General features: G+C 43.3%; 1 protein-coding gene across 4 annotated transcripts in view; it reads right to left on the bottom strand.

The window, feature by feature from the left end:
* Positions 1-301: 301 nt before the first annotated feature.
* Positions 302-24,922, bottom strand: part of Ntm (neurotrimin) — a 980,157-nt gene continuing 955,536 nt past the window's right edge. The window contains exons 5-10 of one of the 4 annotated variants that reach the window (XM_055601183.1): positions 20,854-20,988; positions 18,603-18,723; positions 15,553-15,704; positions 12,304-12,339; positions 6,778-6,810; positions 302-2,157 (exon numbers count right to left, since the gene is read on the bottom strand). In XM_055601183.1, coding sequence (XP_055457158.1) covers positions 2,057-2,157; positions 6,778-6,810; positions 12,304-12,339; positions 15,553-15,704; positions 18,603-18,723; positions 20,854-20,988 — 578 coding nt within the window. In that variant the 3' untranslated portion in view covers positions 302-2,056. The remainder of the gene's footprint in view (positions 2,158-6,777; positions 6,811-12,303; positions 12,340-15,552; positions 15,705-18,602; positions 18,724-20,853; positions 20,989-24,922) is intronic. The other 3 variants (XM_055601184.1, XM_055601185.1, XM_055601186.1) reach the window with 3 other exon arrangements.

Below are 24,922 nucleotides of genomic sequence, written 5' to 3'. Positions count from 1 at the left end.
GGAACTAGCATCTGTGACTGAACTTGACTATTTGACCCCGAAGGAAATTGAAGCACATGAGGATAGTGGTAGTTTCTAACAAGACTCTCTGAAGGTACTGAAGACAAGGTCCCCACAATATTTTGACTCTCCTTGCATCCACAGGAGGAAGGAGGCAGGCTCAAACCCCACTATCATCAGAGCACTTGCCAAGGAAGGTAAGCTTGGGCCCAACTCAGGAGCAGTACAACGCTCCCACCTCATCCTTCATCCAGCCAGGCAGATCCACCTCCCCCATTACAGAATGAAGTATCACACCAGGTGAAGAGGGACATGGAACACTTTTTAATGTCAAGTCAGAGACAACCCATCCCTCCCCTATCCCCCAATCCCACTTTCCCTCATCACATCCAGGACCCCTCCCCGAGGCCTCTCTGGTCCCCAGACTTCAGGGAAGGAAAAAAATGGTTACCTAAAAACTGCATTTTTCTTCTCTTTCATACACACTCACACAAAGGTGGAAAATTAAATAAAATAAACCAAGAGGATTAAGTTCTCCAGTAGTCACAAAGGCATCAGGGATTCCCACAATGGGCTAAAGCAAGTGATTACTGACTGTTGGTTTAGTTGTTTCAGTTGCTTGCTGTCCGTTAATGCCCCAAGGTGTGATGGAGAAGCCAAGCTGGCGGCCTCCGCCTCAGAGAGCCACACCTGGAAAGATGCTGCGCCTGGTATTAGTTATTGTTTCTGCTGTCCTTTCCGCTCTTTTTAGAAATGTCTCTGACGTGTAAATAACCCAAGGAAAAAAAAAAAAAGGAAGGAGCTGATTACACAATTACCAGTAAACTCTATCATCTTTTAGAAGGTCAACACACAGCTAACGCCATATACAGCATGCAGTAATGTCTGAGAAAGGACCCTGCTGAGAAACAAAATGGCTAGAACTCTAACAAAAAAAATATATGTATATATATATACTGTATAATATATGTCATCAAAAGAAGCATGGCCAACAAACCAAGAGAGAGTGTGGATCAACCTTCCATGTTTAAGCAGTGTGGAGATAGCATAGCACTGTCTGCATGAAATGCCAGAATGAGGAGGAATCTGTAACGCTGGTGGAGGTGTTTTATTTTAATCACATGTGTTTCTGGTGGATTTGCCAAATCCTTACCAGGTGGTTAGCGCCCAGTGTGTGGTCCAGCAGTTGTAAACTTAGGTAGGGAGTACGCTATTCCCTTTGAACGCTTAATAGGTGCGCTCCCTTTCCACCCTCTCCTGTGTGTTTCTAGTTTTGTCTCTTATTTTTGCCCTAGGTTCTAGACTCATATCCGAAAATATAATTAACAAAATCAATAATGAATCAGAATCCCTTATTAATCCATGATGTCCATGTGATAAAATGGAAAAACAAAATTTTAACGGTATCTTTTGTGACTGTCGCTTGTGGGATTATGTTGCTGTCAGGCTGTCTTGTTTTCTTTCTCTCTTTTCTTTCTTTCTTTCTTTCTTTCTTTCTTTCTTTCTTTCTTTCTTTCTTTCTTTCTTTCTTTCTTTCTTTCATTCGTTTTTTTTTCTTCTGATTTCACAGTTCATGACACACGCCACCATGACGCAGCCCACCAAAAGGGCCCTCTGTGGCACATCTGGGCCCCTGCTTCTCATTCTGTGCTTGTCCCTACGGACTGGTGAAGTTTGAGATGGCCAACTCCAGAATGTTCCACGGTGGGGCACCTTAGTGGGCAGAATGGCTGAGCCCTTGCCCACCCTGGCAACAGAGAGATCACACAGTGCAGCCTGTGGGTGGGTCCAAGCCAGGTGTGCCTTCTTCCCATCCGGGAAAAGAAAGAAAACTCAGTGGTACCTAAATATCTGCAAGGCGAGTTTCAAATTTCCTTTTTTTTTTTTTAAACTTTGTTTTTCCTTTCCCACAGTATTCTTTGTTCCCCTCCCTCGAATTTCTGTCCCATTGGCTGTGATTCTCTGAATTTCTTTTGATTCTGACTTCTGTCGTGTTGTAGTGCTGTATTGAGATGCAGTGGCGGCAGCTCTCCCCAGCAGGGAAGGGGCACTCACATCAAAATTTGAGGAGCAGGTGTAAGACCAGAAGGGGGAGGAGCCAAATGCAGCCTGCCCTCCTTGATGTCCCATTGCTCACCTCACTGACAGCACCCGGGCCTGTGGAGAGAACACATGTCATGAGCTACCTGCTGTGAGACGGGAAACTCCTCACCGGTCACTTGGTCTGGTGTCGTTTCAGCTGAGACTTTCCTCTTGGAGGAACATCTGGTAGTCTAACAACAGAATTTCCCCACATTCTCAAATGGACACTCAGAGTGCAAGCAGAAGCCTTCCCTGCGAGCGGAGAAGACTGTTTGTCATCATTTGCCCATGACATAACATGCTGTAGTAACGTCAGCTCCTTTGGCTCCAGGCTACTTCCATCATCGCCCATCCCCTGCTGAGCTCTGACTGTCTCAAACATTTATAGAACCGCCCAGCTACACAGCCAGCTCAGGGAATGACCTGCCGGGCCCTGCAGTCTCTGTGCTGCAGTTCCACTGGGAAAACTGAATCATTCTATCTCAGGGTAGTGCAGGGATCCCCTGGGGTACTCGGCCTCTTGAGGTAGTGGTAACATCAAGTGGCTGATAAGTACAAACCAGCTGACACAGGTTAGAGAGTGGAATAAGTAAAGGAATAAGACTGTGTGCTGTGTGAACAAGAATGCAATTGGGGATTAATGAGGATACTGGGTGTAACTCATGCTTCAGTGAATGACTATCAGGAGGCAAATTTCACCATGAGGCCCTTAGTCAGCTGCTCTACAAATACTCCTTACCAAACAAAAGAGGTAACAAAGCTAACTCCAAGGTGATAAAACTCTCCAGTACCTTCCCTATTGTTACATACAAACTTCTGGGCTACTCTACTCTTGGGTCCAAGGACTTCCATGAAAAAGGAAGATGGCTCCTGAATAGTACATAAGGTCAGAAATCAGATGTATTAAGCACTTAGTCAATGGGGAAAAGGCCTCTCATTGGACCTGCTCTGATCTGCTGTGGCACACTGAATTTTGCAGAGCTGTTTTGAACTGGTGACCATACTCTGTCCCTGTCCTCACCCAAACACTGCCAGAACCTGATCACCTGACTCAGGAGCTCAGCAAAGGTGTCACTTCTGGTTAAATCAGACCAGATTCAACCAGGCTTCCTGATTGCACATGGGGTTTTCCTGTCAAGTCCTAGGATTTTGGACCTAGCTGCTGCCCACATGATTGCTTTTTTTGGCCCTTTGAGGTCAGGAGCTGTCCAACCTTATGTTAGCCTGGGTCACAAGAGTCACAGGGCTGGAACTCCTTGGCAATGTTAATTCGTCATGCTGAAAAGCCCCCAGGGAACCCTGTTCTGCTCTGTGCTGGGCAGGGAGTTGATCCAGGGAACACATTCTAGCCAGCATAGGTGATGGAGAAGCATGAGAATAAATTATCCCGAGGACTTACCTTTCAATTGCTTGTCACTAAGGATTAGTCACCTACAGCTCACACCTTCTAGAATCTAACTGCTAGGTTTCCATCCAAAGTGGCACTAGGGACTCCCTTTCTATATCTACCCATTGCTGTCTTCACACACTTCCCTTGTTTTCACAGAAGAGAGGCTACTCCAGAATACCCCCAGGAAAGAGGCTACGTTACTATGCTTTGGGTGAGTCTTCTCTTTGGACTGTTCTATTCTTTCCACTTTGGCCCCCGTCCGTGCCTTTGGCTGTGAGCTCTTACATACTGACTGCGAAGGCCAGGTTCCATTTCTTCTCTGCTAAAGTGAGTGGTTCATTCAATCTTTCTACATGTGCCTTCCCGAGCACAATTGAAAATGTGTCCTGTGCACTTGGTCTGCTGGGACTCTATCAGCACACAGAATGTAGCATGTGGTTCTTTTTTTCTTCTATCTCTTTGGCTCTCTGAACACTCAGGTATTCAGCTTTAAAGTCCATTCCTTATTCAACCCCATACTTCACCCTGTCTGCCCAACTACCTGCCCTGGCCAAGAGGATAGCTGGGGACAAAAGAGATGAAGAACAAATGTATGTTCCCTAACAACACTTGGATGTTCCTCCTCTCCTTCATTCCCTTCTTTCATGCTTAACTGAAGGGCAGAAGCCACAAGCCACACAGCAGAGGCCCTGCCTCGTTCCCAAAGAAGAAAAATAAATATGTGTAAGGCTGAACACATTGTCTGTGAGTACAATGGCTTGGTAGCTCTTCTGGTTGCTCTGTCTGATACTCTTATTCAGTCACACTGGTACAGTCCTCAGAGCTCCATTGTGGTTCAATTCCATGTTGGGAAACAGCATAGGGAGCCTGTAGGGACAGATCCTAACCCAATAAACTATAGAAAACAGGATAGTGCCTGTAAACACATCAATTTGCTTGTAAGAAGGGCCATCTCAGTAAAATTTTCAGGGCCTTCCTGCTGTTTTTACTCAGGCCCGACTGAACATGCCCAGGCTGCCCACTGCCTCCATCGTATGCACATGCCCATTCCCCTTCCCACCTTCTCTGACTCCTCAGAACTTACAGGAAAACTTGACTTAGAATGAAGGACTAGGAAATAGGCAGCCCAAGATAAGAGTGCTTGCTGGGAGAGACACCCGCAGTGACTCACCTTCCAAGTCACAGAGGTCACCAGCTACCACTGCCACAGGCTGCCTGGCCCTCTCACACTTTACCCTTTCTTTCATTTCAGAGTAATGTATCCACACCTCCAGATTGCTCTAGCTGAGTCTTACCGCCTTAACAAAAACATCTGGCTCCTTAGTAGAAACTTTACCATCACATTGTATGATCTGCCTGCTATCTGCCCCCTTGGGCTGTCTTCCTGCCAAGTTTTCTTAAGTATTGTTGGTGAGCACATGCTTACACACAGACATGGACACAGGCACATGGACACAGGCACAAGCACACACACACACACAGGCACATGGACGTCCACGAACACAAACACAGGCTGGCTCTCCCTAACCGTATTCTTTTTTCTTTCATAAGCTCACATTCTCTAGCCCTTTGTCTGAAACAGTCTTCATTTATTTCACTCCTCTCCATTGTTTCAGCTTCTATTGTTTACTGCAGTGGTTTCCCTATAGGCAATATTCCTCGATCCTGTCAGTAACATATCCATTCTGCTATTAAATACATTCCAGAATGCTAATATTCTAATTCTCCTCATTCGTCTGACCTGCAGTTTCTTCTAAGTGCTATCACCAGCTAAAACTGTTTCTTCTCCCTCCTCCTCCTCCTTCTCTGCTTCTTGTTTGTTTGCTTGTTTGAGATAGAATCTCCCGAACTAGTTCAGGCTGCATTTGAAATCTCAATCCTCCTGCCTCAGGATAGGTGCATGGCAGCATATCTAGCTTGTTATGGCTTCGTAATGGCAGGCAGGGTATGTGTCTCACTGACCATGGCATGTAGTCAGTAGTTACTGACTAAAGGAGAGAGCCCTGGCTAATACTGACAGGTCTATGTTTACTTTGTGCTTCTGTTTTTCTTGTTTTTAAAATTGTACTTGTTAAAAGATCAAACCATATAAGAAACAAAAAATGACTTTCTTTTCCATGTCTTCCACTTTATCTTAGTTTCTCTTTCAGAAATCTTTCCTCTCCCTTTCTAACTCTGTCCCACAAAGTCACTGAAGATAGCAGAACTGACCAACTCTCCCAAGAAACAAAGCTCCATGGACCAGGAATCCAAGAGTGCTGGGATCTATTGCAGTGCCTAAGGATGCTCATGGCTGGGCTGAGGATTGCCATTTCCTTTGGAATTTGTAGAAACCTTACTTTTGAGAGCTTAAGAGCCTTTCCTGGCCCCCTGACTTCCGTTTTTCGAATGTAATTTGCTTCCCATCTGCTCAGATCATGTATCTGCAGAGAAGGGTGAGGTAACCCATGTGGGCACTGCTGAAGGCTGGCCTTCCCCACCCTGAGCAAACACAGGAGTAAAGAATGCCATGGGGGTGAGGACCTTCGGTGCAGGAAGACATAGGTCACAGCCTGCTAAGAACAAGGCCTTCTCCCAGGAGATTCTAGGGAAGTGACAGCTTATCCCTTCTGTCTGGTGACATGGTCGGTCACTCAGATGAGGCATCTGTTCTTCATTCAGCCACACCTCCATTCCACATTGGATGCCTTTATTACCACTATCTCATTAGAGAGCAGCGAGGGCCTAAAGAGACTAATTACCAGGACATTTAGGGTCTCGGAGTTCTGTGATGAGTGTCAATTATCCATAGGAAACATCTGGCTGCCATGAAAGCCTCAAATAAGACACATTTTATTCCTGTCCCAGTGACTCACCCAAGAACCTCCCCTTTCCTCCCAAGTCTCCCTCCCTCTCACCACTTTCCTTCTGCCTCTAAGTTAGAGAAGGAGAGAAAGGGATAAGCAAAGGCAGCATGCAAGGCTATGGCCTGAGAAGATTGTTGCATTAGAGAGTGCTTCATGATGAAGAAAATATAAGCCCAATGTCACGATTCCAGAGCCCAGCTCTTCTGAACACAGCAGATGCACATTAGTGCCACCGTAAGGACCAGTTAAACTCGTGCAAGTGGGAGCAACTCACGCAGGATGTGACGTCATTGGAAATGGGTTAATCTAAGTTGATTGCAAATCACTCAGAGTCAGAGAAAGCTCCTTCCAGAATGCTTGAGGGTGAGCATAAAGAAGAAGGCATCTAGGAGGAGGTGAAGAAAACTATTTCCCCATTCCCATTAATGCATTAGCTGCATGAGAAGTAAATATACAAACCTTTCCAAGGGGTCAGGGCTGTAGTTTTCACTTCTAAAAAAAAATTAAAAATAAGCCACTGTTAAGGCACAAAGCAGCTTGTGGCACTTACTGTGCCCTGAGATGGTCTTAGGACCAAGCCAGGGTTTCTGGCCCAAGAAATTCCCCAGGCCCCTTATGCTTGCCTTTATTTATGCTGGCCACTGTCCATCATCCACAGTAACTCTCTGCAGTTTATTAAGCTTTATGTGTGCTGGAGGCAAGGAAGAGTATGGACGTCCATTGGTGTGGGTCACAGACTGAAGCAGAGCCTGACTACACACAGAATCTTGGCAGCAGACACCTACTCCTTTGCAAGCTGAGCTGCTAGACGGTGTCATTGAACAACTTCCAGTCTTTCATCAGGCTATCCTCCTGCCCCCAACTCACTGAATTCAGTGGTCCTCAGTCTAGAGTTGGCTGATACCGTAGAATTTCATTATCGTGATTTGAGAGTGGATACCCTTGCTAACTATAAAATGTGAATGTCTGAGTCACATTTAGTTATGACTTTTAGAAACACTGATGAGTCAGCTCTCAGATGGCTGAGGAGTCTTGACTTTTAATATCTGACTTTAGGCTGGCTTGATGGGCTCTTTCTCTGGCATCCCCAAGAAAGTGGCATCTCTACCTGTACTGCAGTACCAGGACTCCCTGGAAGCCCCTGTAAATACATAAAGATGCTCTGTTGACTAGAGCATGAAAGATCCCCATTTTCCTGACCGCAAGCTCTCAGAAGAATATACAGGGCTTTCTCAACTTTCCTGTGGACAGCCAAGAGCTTTATGGCTTGATGGTAGTCAGTCATCTTTTACTCCCTCTAGCCAAGGCCCCGTGCAGTTCTTCATCTGGATACAGAGAGCACATGAAACATCATCAAAGCTTTGGGCACTGAAGTGGTACCTTAGGAGTCTGTTCTTTGTGCAGAGGTCCTCACATTCAGAGGGACAACAGTCTTCGATCCAGTGAATCCTAACTGCAACTTTGATGTTTACAGTAAATTGAAGGCATATTTTGCATCAGGCTCTTGAGCTATTCTTTAGAGGCACCAGACCTGTGAACCTTCCTGATTTAAGTGTGCATTACCAACCTTAAGATGCCCATGTGAATACAGAAAGATGTGGGAGGCGACCTAAAGTTTTGCCATTGAAAGAATGTCCAAGATAAAGCTAGGGTGGGAGCAGAAAGCCAGATGTGGTGGCCACATATGTCTTCTGCACTTAGCATGGACTGTCCCTTAGAATGCTTTCTGGGCCCTTGGAACAGTCCAGAAGCTGGGGGGTAGGGGGGGGCACTGGTTTATGTGTCTCTCTGTGCCAAGAAGGAAAGGAAAGGACAGCCTGGGGAGATAGGATACAGACTTTGCCCTCAGACCACAAGCCGTGCAAACTTGTGGTGTCTTGGAGGATATTACCCACAGAGTATTGTGTATTCTGGCTCAAATGGGGATACAGGAAGACATAAACGGAAGGCATACATTCCTGCTTCCGGGACCACACAGAGAACCCAGAAACAAGTTATACATAATTGTTCCCATTCAGCTGCTCCAACCCCGAGTTCCTGGTGCAGCCATTTGAAAGAAAATCAATTCTTTAGCAGCCACAAGAATATAGGGAAATTTGACACTTGTTGTGACTATATTAAAACTCATTCTTTTGGGTCTTTTCTATGTCACAATGTTTCAGTCAACCCTTGTTCAGCACACCCGGGGTGGTGGGGGGGAGAAGGAATGGTGTTCCTTCTGTGGAAGATAGGATACTTTTGTTCTAGTATAAAGCAGATTTACAGGAGTGTTGACATCATCCTTTCTATCATGGTGACATTCTGTCATTGTGTCTACCTTCCGAAAGTGTGAACCTTGTCAGGACTTCTGAAGCCAGTGGTAGCCTTAAGCTCTAGATATTAAGTGACATCTTAGTTAGCAAGAAAAAAAGCTGAGCACAATTACACATGCCTTTAATCCCAACACTTGGGAGGCAGAGACAAGAAGATCTCTGTGGGCATGAGGCCAGCCTACTCTCCATAATGAGGTCTAGGACAATCAGGAGAGAGACAGAGTCAGAGGCAGACACAGACACAGAGACACACACACAGAGAAAGACAGAGATAGAGATGGAGACAGATCTAGGGACAAAGTCAGAGAGACAAAGAGAGAGGGAGAGAAGGCACTGGAGAGCTCTGGCTAAGCTGCAAAGGATCCAGATTCGATTTTCCAACAACCTATAACTATATGATACATATAATCTATAACTCCAACATCTTCTATCACAAGGCATGCATGTGGCAAATAGACATGCAAGCAGACAAAAAACACAGATAAAATATAAATACAATTTTTAAAATTAAAAATAAATTATTCCCGACAATCTAAATATTTTTCTTCAATAAGACCTTGATTAAAACATAGCTGTCCTCTTCGCTAATGATTTATTAACACAAATCCAGCAAAAACCATAGTGGGGTGGTGAAGTTTAAGAAAAAGAAAAATAGGAAGAAAGAAGAAAATGAGGGATGGAAGAGAAGAAGAAAGGAAACATAACCCCATAAGCCAGGTGGTATTCCATTTTTCCGCTCAGTTCACAAATGATAATCATGTCAGCAAAGCACCTGGACCTACGTACTGAGGTAAGCTCAGGGCTGCTTTCTAAATATTATAGGAGGAAAGGGGCTGTTAGGTGAATATGGGTGTTCAATCCATTCTTCTAGAAAAAAATATAATGAACTTTTTTTTTTCATATGCATGCCATAGAAATGCTGTCTGCTTGATTGCTTGGTATGTTGGCCTACCTAACTCTCTTAAATTCTCTGCAGGAAGAACAGATCATCTCCTTCTGGTATCTAGGAGGAGATACTTGCATTTGTTGTCCATTCTTTAATATTGTGAGGCGCAGTGGTATTAACAAGGCTACATTTCTGAGCCTAATATCATCAGATCTGAGCAGATTGAAGATAGAGGGCCAATAGATGAAAAGAGAGCAGCTGTGGGGCCTCTGAGCTTGCAGCATGGGCCCTGCACTCTTACCCGTGCAGAAGCTCTGTGAGGGATGGTGGCACAGCCCAGAGTCCTTATTTATCACTTTGAGAGTCCTGCACCACCAAATATTAATACTGGAAGGTGACATGCAATCTATTGTGTTTGCAAAAGGGAGGCAGAGAAATACGTCAAGGGTGGTAAAAAATGCTGAGGATGAACAAAATTCCCTTATCAAAACCCTACTCGTCCATTCAGATTTTAGGCAGTGAAGGAAGCCTCCAACCTCTTTAACGGCTAAGGTTTCCTGTCAGTGGAAACCCATACATTTGTATAAGTCTTTCTGTATGTGTTTCTCACATAAGATTAGCAACTCTTGGAGGTATTTCTGGAGAAAACACCAATCTCTTCTATTCTGTTCCAGACTAGCCATGGCAAGGGGGAAGTGAATACAGATAAACGAGTGGACATGTTCAAGTGAAAAGTCTGCTTTTTCTAAAGTACAATCCAATCCAGTGGCTATGCTGAAGGCCACATCCCAGACATCTCTATTTTAAAATGTCTGCCCTTACTTACACCCAACAGGAGACTTCTGAGATGAAGGGGTGAGGGAAAACAATAATGAGAAGAGAACTTTCTCCCCTGTTGATCAGCTCTGAAACATGGCAGTGAAGCAGCCCAGCCCTGTTCAACAAGTGGGGCATGGCAGTATAGTTCCCTGTTCCAGGTCCTAAGCTCAGCACCAAGGACAGATGATCCTCTCAGTTTTCTGTTGTTATTTTGCTTCTGTTAGTCTCATCCTAAAGGACTTCATTGTGGGCAGATGACTCCCCGCCAAATGAATGTAACTTCAATTAGGAATTCCTTATTAGGAACCACTCTCTGAATGTGAAATAAACACTCCCTGAATGTGAAATGCTCTGCTTTCCTCTGACAATGTAGTTCTAGTGGTCAGAAATAGCTTAATAACTTCTGAAAGCACCATGGCAGCATCTGTCCTTTCTCTCAGTGACGTTAGTGCTTTTCTAATGCTCTTTAGTTTTAGATCTGAAAGGTGCCTCACTTGGGAGTCCAAAGGCAGCAGTTGCGTCACAAGTTGAGTCTGAGTACATCCCGAGACCACCCCCTTTTCCTTCCCTGGTCTTTAGTTCATTTTCCTGTTCTGACTCATCAGCACAGTGGTGTGTATCAGGAGGGTGGATAATGCAGTGCTGCCTCTTTTATGATACAAACAAAACAAAACAAAACAAAACAAAAAACCATTTTCTTCATCTATAACATAGCTCCCCAACTTCTATCTTTCCCTCCACCTCTCAGATCTAATGCTGTCCTCTGGTGAGTGTTCATACAGTTAGGATATAGATGGGTGAAGAGGGTGGATTCAGGGCAGGGGTGGGATGAGGGATGTCAGAAGATCGTGTTGAGGGTAGGGAAAGGCCTTTCATTTAGGTTTTTAGGTGCTTCCGCATTGGGTTACAAGTAGGGCTCAAACTATCATCAAAGGCCAGGACTATCACTCAGTGGTAGAGCATTGCCTACTATGTGAGAGGCCGTGAGTAAACTACTCTCCGAAGAGGACAGTGACATGTGGTGATGACTTTGTAACATCACTCACCCGGGTGAGTGGAGGAAACGGTAAGAGACACCAAGTATCCACAAAGTTCCAAGAGCTACACAAATCACAAAGGGCAAGAGATGAGAGTAGGAGGGGGGTTGTCAAGGGACAGGTGAGAAGAAACCAAAAAGAAATGACTCTAGGGAACGTGCCCCATATGGAGGAAGTCCCTGGCTTTTAGCCTGTATCTGGAGACTCAAAATGTGCTAACGTGTTTAAGAGCATTTTAAGTATGTGTCTTCAGCTGAACACTGGAACATCTCTGAAGGGTAGATTACTCTCTTCCTGGAAGATGGAATGAAGTCCAACTAAGGTTCCATGGCTTATCTAAGAACTGAGATCTTAGGTCAGCTGTGAGCTACGGTTTCTTGGTTCCCTACCTTGGATCACTACTCGCAACACCAGGCCTTCCTTGAAAAACTTGTGGACCAGGTGATGGTGATGTGTGTCTTGGACTGTTTGGAATTCAGTGAATTATTGCCTGAGTCTGACTCTGAGGGACCGCAATAGAACCCTTCATGTAAACTCAGATAGCTTGGTACCAGGCTATCAGTGTGGTAAGTGGTTGTATTGTCTTCTCGTTTGTTCAAATTTCATTTTTCAAACCTTTGTCTGAATGCTGGTTTCTGGGTTTGGCATTTTAATAATGTTTTATTTGCCTTACTAATCTCAGCCTTCCTAGACAGTATGTGCAAAGGATGAGCAGAGAAAAAAAAGGCTTTTGTGGCATTTTACCAGCTCCCAAGAGCCTCCTTCAATAGCCTTCCACTGCCACATTCGAAGTAACTTTGCTGCTAGAAATATCATGAAATCAACACCAGGGAGAGGGAGAAGGAGAGGGTGAGGGCTTTGGGGTTGAGGAAAAGGGAAGGAAAACAGAAGGCAAAAGGGAGGGAAAACAGAAGGCAAGAGGGATACTGACCTTGCAACAAAGTTGAGCTTGTAGGCTCATTTAGTTCTAAATCAGGTGGGGGACATACAGGAGAGAAAAATGAAAACAAACACATATATTATATACAGTCGCTATATATTTGTCATATATAGTTTGTATACTGCCTTTCACAAGCATTTCTAGAGGAAAGGATAAATAAAGGAAGACACAAATCAAAGGCCATAGGACAAGGTGAAGCAAGACAAACATTGAAATGCTTTGTGTCCCTTTACATGGGTGGGATGGTGGGAAGCCAGGCAGGGGTAACTCCATGTATTTTCTAGTGCAGATGAATTCATTCTTTGCTACTTGGGAACTGACTGTAAAGAAAGGACCAAAATTCCTTTCCAGGTGAAAAATTTCCTCCTACATCTTCACCCCATTGTCTTACAGATAAAGACTGAATTCACTAATTTCTGATATCAATGTATCATGATCTGAATTGGGTTAGGGCCCTTGGTACCACTGTGATCAGGGATATGGAAGCACTGGTCTCAAAACTGCACAGTCGGCTCTATAGTCCCAGAGACCAGCGGTTCAGAGCCTTATTGGTCAGTAATGGCAAGGTCCACCCTGCTCTTCAGAATTTACACCTCCCAAGATGCAAACAATAGGAGTTTTGTTTGTTTGTTTGTTTTGTTTTTTAATATCAGAACCCCTCACTTTTTAGTGTGACTTGGAACGACTAGCTTTTTATACTGTATGTGCAAGTTGATGACAAATGACAACAATTTAGCTGGGTTTCTTCAATGGTGCTGGAGAAAGAACTTAATCACGGATGCTCTGTAGTCACAAAAGAAGTGCTATTGTCCAACCTGCCCTTGATGGCTCCTACTGAAAATGACATGGAACATTCCTTAATAAATTTGTATTTGTCAATGGACCTCACTAATAGTGAGCCTCAATTATGAATTTGGGAGCCACAATAATGTCTGGACTAGACCTGGCTGGAGAAGAGGGATTGAAAAGGCTCATTTTAAACATGGTCGAGGTTTCACCAGTTCCATGGAAGAATGGCACCCATGCAATACTTGTGTAATGGGCTCCTCAAGAATAGTCTCTCAAATGAAGCTAACAAATGAAATTGATTTCCAAAAGGCTGAATTTGAAAGAGGCTGCAAGCTTGCCACTCCCTCTTAGAAATTTTGTTACAGATCTGGAGACCATTAAGGAGAATCCCCACATGGACCTCATTCATCTTTGGTTAACACAGGCCTTCTCCACTTATTTGCAAAGGACATTTAGCAAACCCTAGAATCTAGGAATCTGACAATGACAAAAATATCTCAAAGAAGGCAGAGGGTATGTGCTCTCTTATCAGTGGTGGGAAGGCAGGGCAAACAAAGCTGTAAGTGACACATATGAGTCTGCTGAAAAGAGTGGATTTATGGCCCATGTGTCACTGATTTTCTTGTCACAAATGCCAGCTCTTTTACTCTTTTTACCCCTATTCTCATTCTGATATATATTGAGAGAAGAGGGCTAGGGAGTTAATAGTGAAGAAGTTAATGGAGACACCATTTCTGTTTCCATCTTAGAACACAGAGGGGTTTTAAGGAGGGGGACGACTATTTCCAAGAACGAGGATGGCTGTGGCCAAAGAGCAGTATGTGGGAGGGTGCTAAGGGAAACACTGTAGATTATGGATGAGCCTTAGATTTTCAAGGCAAGGGAACATAGGCCTGCCCCTTTCTAATTCTATCCTCTGTTCATATAGGCAGAGATCTTCCATAAACCCCTAAAGGCCTGACAGATAAAGGGGACACTTATGACTATCCACATGCACAAGAGGGACACATCTGACTCTCCTTATATATGGGAGAACTCTTAGGACTATCCCCATGCACAAAAAGGCAGTTATGATGATCTCCATGCACAAGAGAGACACATGGCTATCCCTGTTCATGGGAGAATGCTTATGACTATCCTTGTTGATCCTGTAAGCGTTCTCAGTCACTCTACTCACAGCTTGCCTCTTCTGAGCCATGTGTTCTAAGATCAAACATTACCTTCCCTTTCCCAGCTCTCTCAGCTAAAGCTGGGTGCTGGGCTATGTTTCATATGCTGAGTAGGAGGTCGGGAGAATGTGATTTGGAAGCAGAGATGGCACCACAGAACATATGTTGTTAGCACCAATGGTATGTGCCAGGGGCAGCATGCAGATTGGAACCCTCGAGGCTGAGGCTGTGAGACTACCTAACAGGTCTCAGAACAGCAAGAATTTATGTTCACATCTCCCCCCCCACCCCCATTTCTACCATACTCAGGTGGATTTTTAACACAGGGGATGGAAGAAACTGATTGGAAAATTTTGACAGTCATTGAACTTGGTTGGGTATGGAGAAATGTGCTCAAAAGGAAATCAGAAATTCATCACATGGCCTGTAGGAAGTACCTGCACCCATTAAGGCTTTAAAGCCATGGACAGGCATCTGAAATGGCTCCTGCTGATAGATAGGCATGTATGCTCACTCCTACAGACATTGCTCACAGGATGGAGGCATCCAGTGCTTTCCAAGAAGCTTGCTTACTGTTTCTGCCACCAACACTATCAGTGGCTAGGCATGAAATGAGAGCAGAAAAAAAAATGCTTTATAAAATGAGTCCCTCCATAAAGAGTTAAGGAATTGGTGCATGAACAATGATACGACATCTTTCAAGATGATGGTGAGGATGGGCAAATGTCTTTACCAGCCATTGGCACAAATAGAGAACTTGGAAAATCCCATTTTCTGTCTTCTTTATATCTGCCCGTCTCTGAAATGAATATTATTAAGGATTCCAAGGGCTGTGATTCTGCTCTTATGAATGTTATTCAGTTTTTCTTATGTGCCAATGGCTGGAAAAGTTTCAGAAAAGGGAATGTGCTATTTAGCCCAGTGAGCAAAGGACTGAAGCTGTACATGCTCCTCTCTGAGATCTGAACTATTTTGTTCAATTATAATCCCTGAGTCAGTTTTGGCGACATTACTGAGGAGGGGAAAAAAAGTCATTTTTGGCAACTACCTTTTCTCCTGTTTCAGGACTTTTGTTATTTTAGATAAATGAATATTCTGTTTTTCTTTTCCCCCCTCAGAGGCCTACATTCTTACATGCATGAGTGCCCTCTCTTTCTTTCCTTATTCTTTGGCTTGCGTTACCTGGCTCACTTCTGATACTTTTCCTCTATACCTTCTTTCTCTCCATTAACCCTTCCCCATCTCACCCTCCCTTGTTGCCCATCTCAGCGCAGGGTCTCACCAAATAGCATGATGCTGGCATTGGTGTGGCCCAACTTGTTAGAGGCTACACACGTGTAGTTCCCGTAGTCATGTTCAGAGACGTTGAAAAAGATGAGTTTTGAGAGGAAAGGTCTGTTTTCCACTTTGACTCCCTTCTTTCCTTCAACCAGTCTAGGCAAACAAGGAACAGAAAAGGGAAGACAGGTGAAGGAAAAAAAAAAATAAGAACCATAATCATTTTTTTTTCATAGAATAAAAAGAGTCTGGAATTAATGATATCTTCCCCTCTGCCTCAATGACACCATCATGATAATTACTCATTCTACACAATTGAACTATATGCTTACATGGGACTGGGAAGAGCAACCTTCCCAGAGTATCTCAGAGGATCTTTCTGGAACAGTCTTTCCTGGCCATGTTAGCTTCTGGGGAAGTCAGCTGATGGGCTCAGGGGGCTTGCTTAGCTTTGTAGTATAGAGAGATTTTCCTTTAGGTGTCTTTCTTTCCCAAAAGCTAAGGGCAGTAGTGAACTGGTTGAGTCTGCAGTCCTCACTGAAAGGCCCTTTGGCTCTTTGGAATGGTATGATGACACCTGCAATGGGACCAGAGGCCACTGTTCTAGCTCCAGATTATTACATACAAGTTCATCTTGTAAGGGGTGTTGTCCAAGGCTCTCGAGCCACCATGAGGAGGCTTCTGTGAGATGCGAGGGTGTGGATTCCACTTTCCGGTTTGGCAGTGCTCTCCGAAAGGGAAGAAGTGTTCACATCAGAACCAAGCTGTGAATTGGATTTTGCCTCCATAGAGGGAAGAGGTTTACCCAAAGCAGGTTCTTGCTTGACAGATCTGAAATGTCTTTAGCTAAACACAGTGCAGGATGGCCAGCAGCACTTTGCAGCACTTCACACTCCCGGGATGAAACACATTTCCCTTCTCAGGCACTCACAGATCCCCTACCCCCTACTGCTACCCATGTCAGCAGAAGCTGTAGGCCCTTCAGTGGCTCCTCTCCAGACTAGGTGGTCAGGGTTTTCCAAGTAGAGAACTCCATTTCCCCTGCCTTTGACTGACAGCAGACACAGGGTGAGGAAGCAAAAACACCAGTATGGCCAAGCCCCCAAAGAAGTATAGAAAACTGCCTATCCCTGCCAGAGACTCTTCTCTTTGTGGCTGAATTCTGCTCATGTCAGTGAAAATGAAATGGACATCAGTTATCATTTACTGGGACATGTGTCATATTCCACCTGAGACCTGAGGCCATGGTAGCCTTGTAGCCTCAGTGGCACAAAGAAGAAAAGCTTTGGCAAGGACCCCATGGTAGAAATGTTGCTGGGATGCTGGTTCCTGGGAAGACAAAGATACCTACTCAGTGGGAGAGCATTGGACATGAATCAATGAGCAAGTGAATAAAGGAGCAAATGAATAAATGGATATAGAGATATCAATGGGAAGAAGCAAAGGAAAAGCTATAAAGGGATTTTAAGGAGAGCACAATGCTGCCTGGACCAGCGCCTCCTAGGCAGCACTGGGGATAAATGATGACATACATGGTGGCCCCTGCTTGGACTGGTGCTATGCAAGGGACTGCTCTCCCCTCCTTTGCTTCAAAACATATTTTTTGTTGTATTTTCTTCACACATTTTGAGAGCTTGTTTTTCTGTTATATTTTGTTTCTATATTTTTTTTTTCATCAAGAATTTCAATAGTAGAGTGCAGTGGATTGATTTTCACTAAGACTTCGATAGTGTTCACAAACAGGCATATCTATCTATCTATCTATCTATCTATCTATCTATCTATCATCTCTCTATCTATATGGAGGGGCCTTTTAGGTTTTGGAATTCTAAGCCTCAGTTTCTCTTTATTTCAGTAAGACTGGTGGTGGAAAAGAAGGATTTATGACTTCTCAAATGAGGGGAAATAGCCAACTCCATATATTACTTCAGGGAATTTGTTCACTTCTTTCTTTCTTAGTTCTTCCATTTATAAAATGGGGTGAGAGTGCCTAGACCATACCTCACGAGAGGCTGCCGGGATGTGTCCTAACATGACAGGCAGTGTTCTTCCCTGGATGTGTATTTTATGATGAAGTGTCTTGGGTCTAGGTAGTTTACTGACTGAGGAACTAGACAATGTGGTGAAGCCTTAGTGACTGAATGAGGGGGAAAAAAACTGTACAGCGACCACGACCCCTGTAGTAAGACAACTCTTTACCGGGATGCCTCCTGCTGCTCTTTCCAGACTTTGTGTTTTTAGTCCCCAGTCTCCTTCACTCTTTGCTCGTCCACCCACAGATCTCACAGGACTCTGCTGTAGCTCCAGCACCACTGCCTCTACTTTTATGAAAATATTCTGAACACAGACAGAGCTTACACATTTATTTGTTGTTCATCCACCTTCAAATAGCTCTTTGATAGTGGTAATTGTCATGTTGCCTGGCTGTACTGAGCTGCTGACCCCTGCGCTGACATGCAATTTGATAACTCCTCCAAATGATCATCTTCAGTGACTCACAACAAATGTCCCAGTGACGGCTGCGACAATGGGAAGGAAGAGAACAGTCCTGACTCTTTTCTCCTACAGAGAAAGGACAACCTGCCCAGAAAGGAAGGGTGCAGAAAGGTCACCGGCTCCTACATAGCAGTGCTGATAACCTCAGATAGGGAAGTGGAGACCTAGGATGGGCAGGCAACTTGAGAGCCCCTCCTAGGGGCAGACAGAATTTCTTAGGCCTGGGAAAGTGTTAAAAATACCTTTCTGCAGAACACATTATTTTCATAGCCTGTAAAAAAAAAAAAAAAAAAATCACAGGGCTTACAATGTTGTTGGTAGCTTTTGTTTTCTGATTTTTTGCTTGGTTGAATTATATTATCTTTCAGTCCTGCTGGTTGGTGAGCAATAACATAGAAGATGACATCGAAAGCCTAGATGAACTTTTCTTTTAATTTACAAAAGAATTCCTTGCATGCCACACCCCATAGGATGTCAGGAGAGAATTTCCCAGGGATTAGATTTCGACTATCTATGATCAGGAATCTCGAGGGAGTTTGGTGAGAGAGAGGACCATACCTTTTGTCATCCTTGAACCACTGGAATTCCGCTGAAGGGACCGCCGAGGCTTCACACTGCAGAGTCCCCTTCTGCCCCACTGGGACACCTGTGCCCTTTGCTTCTGAGATGTACGGGGGATCTACAGAAAGAAGATGGTCCATGCCATTTAAGAGTACAGTTGAAAATAAAAAAAAAAAAAAGAAAAGAAAAGAAAAAACCTGGTTCATTCGTAGATTTTGTTTTTTTACTCTGCTCTACTTCTGCTGGTTTGTACCATTAGACTGCTATATGGATTATTGCAGAGAATAAAAATGATCTGGGTGCTGCTCTAAAGGAAGACATTGTCTTTCAGCACGCATTGTTTCTCCTCTCGGTACTGAGATGGAGTGGTCAGTTCGTGAGGTACAGTGCCTGTTTAAGCCTTTTAACTTTCTAGGTTGACACCCACCCATCAGCCTTATACTCTGTGGGATGGCAGTCGGCACCTTTAATCATCCTCATAGAATTTCTGCACACCAGGTTCTTGCCAAAGTGTATGCCTTCAAACTATTCAATTCCCACCTAAGACTCAGTTATAACTAATAATATTCATGGAGAATTGCCTGAAGGATATACAGACTGGTCCTTCCCATGGGCATTCTGAAATGGATCCCATGCTAAACTAGACCTCCTTGCTGGGTCTGCAATCATTTGAAGTCTTCTCTCAGCGACCTGTGGCATCCCAGAAGTTTGCACTGATGAGTATTAAAAAAACAAAAAACCAAAACCAAAACAAAACAAAACAAAAAAATCAGGCAAGCTGAAATTACTGTTCTGTTTGATGCAGCGGCATTGTGCATGATTTGTGGACTGTATCGGAAAGTGTCAGTTTACACAGAACCTGGAAAGAATTTTCTCTGGGGTCACACTACCAGGAAAAGCAAAGTTTCTCCTTAGAAAATCACTTGCTTTTATCTTGCAGATGATGTCCATCTTGGAACAAATGACATTTCTTCTGCTTTAGCATTGTAAAGGCAGATTGTGAATGTGAACCCTGAAGCCTGCTGCTTTATATTTCATATTTCAAGGGCTGACTTATCCCTTTTACTAATTTCTATAATAATTTTTTCCTTTGCTTCTGCTTTTTAAAATTTTAAGTTCATTGTCAACAATTGTAAATAATCTTAAGTTTCCTTAAAAATAAAGCTTAAATAATAGGGAAACATGGGAGCATTATCTTATCTTTACTACTTAAAGTATTTCACGCTATCTAGATTCAAACTGGAGCACAAATCAAGAGACCAAACATGGAGTGTAAATCTCAATACAATATCCTTCCCCTCACCCATCTTGCCCATTTGGAAGGGTAGAGGCCTCTATGCTGCTTGTTTATATCCTGAGTTATATTCTGTCACAAGCCAAAGCCTTCCACAAGTCATAGGGAACCAAGTCAACACACATAGCAAGGAACCAACCCAGAGGGAAAAGAGTGAGAAATTGGTAGAAAATTCTTGCAGATCAATGCCAGGGAGAATTTAGAAGACTGATAAAAGGAGAATGAAGTTTTCACACAACTGGCCTTCAAAGATTCTTGAATTTCACTTCTATTAACTAAAATTTTTTTAAAAAGTATTGAGCTATACCCTCAAAACTCCTGTGTTTGTATCTACTTATATTTACATTATGTGTGTATTCTGCACTCTGTGTAGATCAGTATCTTCAGTACGAAGGGCTGAGACACCAAGAGCACAGCACACGCAGCGGGAGCATTTGCTCTAGCTCAGGTCTCTCTGCCACACTGGGAGTATCTAGCTGTGAAGGTTGCCACTGCATCATGCGAGAAAATTACAGAAAAACTCCGGAGTTTAAAATACGTTTACAGAAAGTATGCATTCAGTGCCATTTATTGATTTGCTAGCCGTATGTGAAAGTTTGGTCTTATATAAAGTTACTCTCAGCTACATTTAAAAAAGAAGGGTGATGCCTGGCCTTGTGAACACAAAAACAAAGCAAAACAAAACAAAACAAAACAAAACAAAACAAAACAAAACAAAACAAAACAAAACAAAACAAAACAGATGACTTTGGACTCTTGGACTTTTGCGCTCTTAGCTCTTGAAAGCAGAGAACAAAAAGTGACACTGGATCTTTTCTGTCACTCGGAAGGCTGGATTATTATTGCATCTTTGATAGTGGGCCACCCTCACACACCCACTCAGTGAGAGGGTGCAGCCTTGAGAGCGGGCAACCCTCCCACTTGCACACAGTGGGGACAGGCAAGGCCACTCACAGTTCACGGTGACCTTCACTCTTCGTACCACTGGAGCAGCCACATCGTTGGAGGCGCTGCACTCGTAGTCCCCTGACTGCTCCCGAGTGATGCCTTGAATTTCCAGATACTCATCTTCACTCACGAAGCCCACAGCTACAGGAGAAAGAGAGGTAGAGTAAAGGGGGAGGACAACGCTGAGGACACTCATTAGAAAACAAAGAAGTAGGAGTCTCTAGTCAGTGTTTCTTTCCCTGCTGTCACACCCTCTTTTTCTTGGCTCTTCAGTGTTCCAGCTGCAGTGTTTGTGCTCCTCCTAAACTCATGTATGGAGAGAGAGTTAACTGGGTCTCCATAAGTGATTTATAATTTTGACATTTACACTGTTGGGATCTTACCATGTGGTCCAGCTCCGGGCTTGGATCAGGCTCCTTAACTCTTTCTGACCTCCAGGCACTGTTTAAAGTGAGTCTCTGATGCTAAGCTGTTCACTGCAGGCCTGGGCATGAATCAACTTCGGATACTGCATAAAGGTTTCACACACACACACACACACACACACACACACACACACACACACACACACAATTATACATAGATACATCAGTGGTAAGATAGATACAATTTAAATACTTTTGTTTTCATATTAGAAGAACAAACAGATAAGCAGATACCAATTTTCTAGACATTAATCTCCTGGAGCAAACTCTTAGGCATAAAACCCAAAGAACAAACCATCATCAAGACCAACATATGATGTCCAATCACAAGAAGAACAGAAAGTAGAGAATAAGAATTCACGACTACAAATCTTTCCCTATCACTTAAGCATTCAAAAATTTGATTTTACTTTCCTAGTGAAAAATTATTTTAATAACACCGCCCTAACCATACCACATTCTAGACGTGATATACAGCCATGAACATCCAGTTATGCCAAGACTATGCCCCAGTACCCTTTTGAGGCATGGTCTCATATAAACACAGGCTGGCCTCAGACTCACTAAGTTGCTTAGACATTGCACACCTGAGCTTGTCTCTGCCTCCCCAGTGATCAGATTACAAGCATGTGCCACATTTGGTGAAGCCCAAGATACTTAGAGAATCTAAGTTTCCAAATTCTGCCTAGAAGCTGCCCTGTGCCTTAGTTTCCCTGACAAAAGGAAATAAAGAAGGAAAATGCTGTTTACCTTCTGGGATTATCCTTCCTTGTGTGTTCAATGGGGATAATGAGAATGACAACATCCCAAGGTATGATATTGTAAAAAGTAAGCAGAAAAGGCATTGTGCTTAATTCTGTGACAACAAAAGGAAACTGGCATCAACCCTAGAAAAGGAGAAACACTTTTCTAGATGTGACACACAAAACAGGCCCGCTGTCTCAAGGAGTTACTGAGAGCAACAAATATAAAGGACACGAAAGCACTGGGAAACTCTCATGTGCTCTCCACCTGGTGGTGTGGTTAATCCTAAATGCTTCTGAAAGGCACAGAGGGAGGTGACATGAAGCTGCCTTCATGCAGGCAGCCCCAGAAATGGAAAAGACACTCTTGGATCCAGGTCATAGAATCTCTCCAGAGCATAAAGACAATAACTAAGAAATTAGTGTAATAAGGAAATTTATGTACATGGCATGTAAGCTGTAGCTGTATGTGACAGTGTTGCCCTCGTTCTTGTCACGGCAACAATAGCAACAGCAGCAGCAACAATAATGTTCCATAGTCATATAATGGAGTACTACTGTCCACTCTCCTGCAATGTTTTAGCCATGATAAGTTTGTGCCACCATCCAGCAACACCATACTGACCCAGAGCACTCTTGTATATATATTTAGGCCTTATGGAATCTGCACTACATGAGTATCAACATTTTCTTCTATTCTCTTTGAAGGAGAAGTGCACAAGGAACATTTCATCACAAGAAGAAGCAAGGGTATACTAAGTAGAAAACAGGGTTCACAGCCCAACACACAAGACTATCATGTTGAACACCCAAAACTCAAGCAACAGCTGTAAGAACACTGTGTCAGTGTTAATGTTTCAGAGTAATATACCCTTTAGAACGTTGGTTTGAGGAAGGGTAGAGGAAATGAGAAGGGATTCTAGTGAAGAAATTGTGATTCCTCTTGCATGGCTGTTGTTTATTTACTACCAACTCCAGGCCAACATTTGTCAGATCTTTTTGCACTAGAATGTTATAATTACTGTGCAAAACATCTCTGAGACCAGTGTCACACTTAATATTCCCATTAATTTTAAATGTTAGTCCTTGGTACATATGTGTGGCAATTGGTGTCATATTTTAATTAGGCTTGCCCTACACCATCTGAAATTAATAATAGCTCAAATTACCAGTGTAATTTATAAATTAACAGTGCCTCAGCATTAGGAAATAAATTAGCTTTGGACAGATGTTTCTGGAGTGAGCTCCAGTGTCATTGCCATGATTGGTGGGAACTCGGGTCTTTCAGGGCCAGGTAGCATACCACCAAGGCAGAGAAACAAAGAACAAGTGTTCTTTCGGACACTTGTTTTCTCTAATTCAAGTCTCTATATTTTTTGATCAGGATCTACTATGTAGATTTGCTTGCTGTGATCATGCTCAGGTTTACAGAAGCTGAGCTGTGATGAACTCACTCTGTGGACATCCAACAGGAAGAACACTTGGAAGGAGTACAGACATAAGCGGAATAGCAAGCTGGTACATGGTCATTGACATTGAAAACTCATCAAGTAGTCTGTAAGAACATGGAGGTAGGAATGACTGTGAAAATTCATCTATTTTTGCAAGGTGATGTGTAAAGAAGGAACCAGAAGGCTTAGGGTTTGGGGAAGGCAGTGGTCTTTTCTGATCCAAATATAGAGTACACTCAAGTCATAGAAAAAACAAAGAGACTTTATCGTACCATCATAGGTGCTCAGACAAAGTGAGAAACCATAAAGAACCCATCCAACTTCATTGCTCCCCAGTCGATACATTTTCTGACTACAATAAGCAAGGTCTGTGAAAAGTAGTTCATTTGCACTAAATAGGCATATAAATTTTACTTCTCATGGTTTTCACCTTTCTTTTAGTAGGAATTTTTCTTTACTCGAGGCCTAACCGGGGAGAAAGATGAAAACTACACACACAGTAAGGTAAACTCTGAAGCTCCAGAAGTGATGTTCTTATTGGTACCACTTAGGACAAGCAAATGAACAAAACACACTAAACTGAAATATGTAGTTTTAGCATTAAAAAAAAATCAAGGTTTCTTATAACAGCATTTGTACTCTGGCTGTGAATTGATCAATGCTTTATTGTTGGCGTGAAGAACTTAGCAAGCACACAGGACCAGGAAAAAACAAAAACAATTTGACTGAGCATACTTTTTTAAAATTGCTACAGGCTTCTTAAGAGGGAGAAAGGCAAAGCACTTGATAAAAGCCAATGGAAAGACTCTCTTCATGATCAATAGGTACTCATTTATAAGTTGGCTTTCTATTCTGAAGAAAATGCATCCTTGGGTGAAAATGACACTCATCATTCTAAAATATCCCCCTCTTCATGGCACAACTCTTCAGACACCACAAGTAGATCCCTGTTTTCTTGAACATCAAACATATCCCTGTGCCTTACTATAAAAGCCTCCTGGAAAGTACATAGCAGAGTTTATGTTTCACTGGTGTGTTGAAGAAGGTGACAGAGCACCTTTGGAAAGAGCAGAAGTTTAGACTCACACAAAACCAATTCTCTGCTGCCCAGATCCTTGATATAGTGAGTTAGCTAACTTCTCTGCACTGCCGGTTCCTCTCCTGAGCAATTCAGGATAATACTATGCCTTTCCAGGGCTGCTGTGGGGGGCAGTTGCTGTGGGGATAGTGAGAGGCTTGGGATAAGCTCTCTCTCTAGGCACCACTCTAATCTTGCTATCATCCATTCCCTAATGCTATGACTCTTAACAAAATCATCTCTTTTCTTTTTAGTTGTGTAGATGGGGGAAGCATATGCAAATGATTGTTCCCACAAAGTCCAGAAAGGGGCCTCAGATTGATAGGAGCTGGAGTTTCAGGTGAGGGTGGAACAATGAATGTGGTGCTTAGAATTGGA

Source organism: Psammomys obesus, unplaced genomic scaffold (assembly GCF_907164565.1).
Source record: "Psammomys obesus unplaced genomic scaffold, mPsaObe1.curated_primary_1811, whole genome shotgun sequence".
In the NCBI taxonomy this organism is placed as follows: domain Eukaryota; kingdom Metazoa; phylum Chordata; class Mammalia; order Rodentia; family Muridae; genus Psammomys; species Psammomys obesus.
This window is presented reverse-complemented; position numbering and strand designations above follow the sequence as displayed.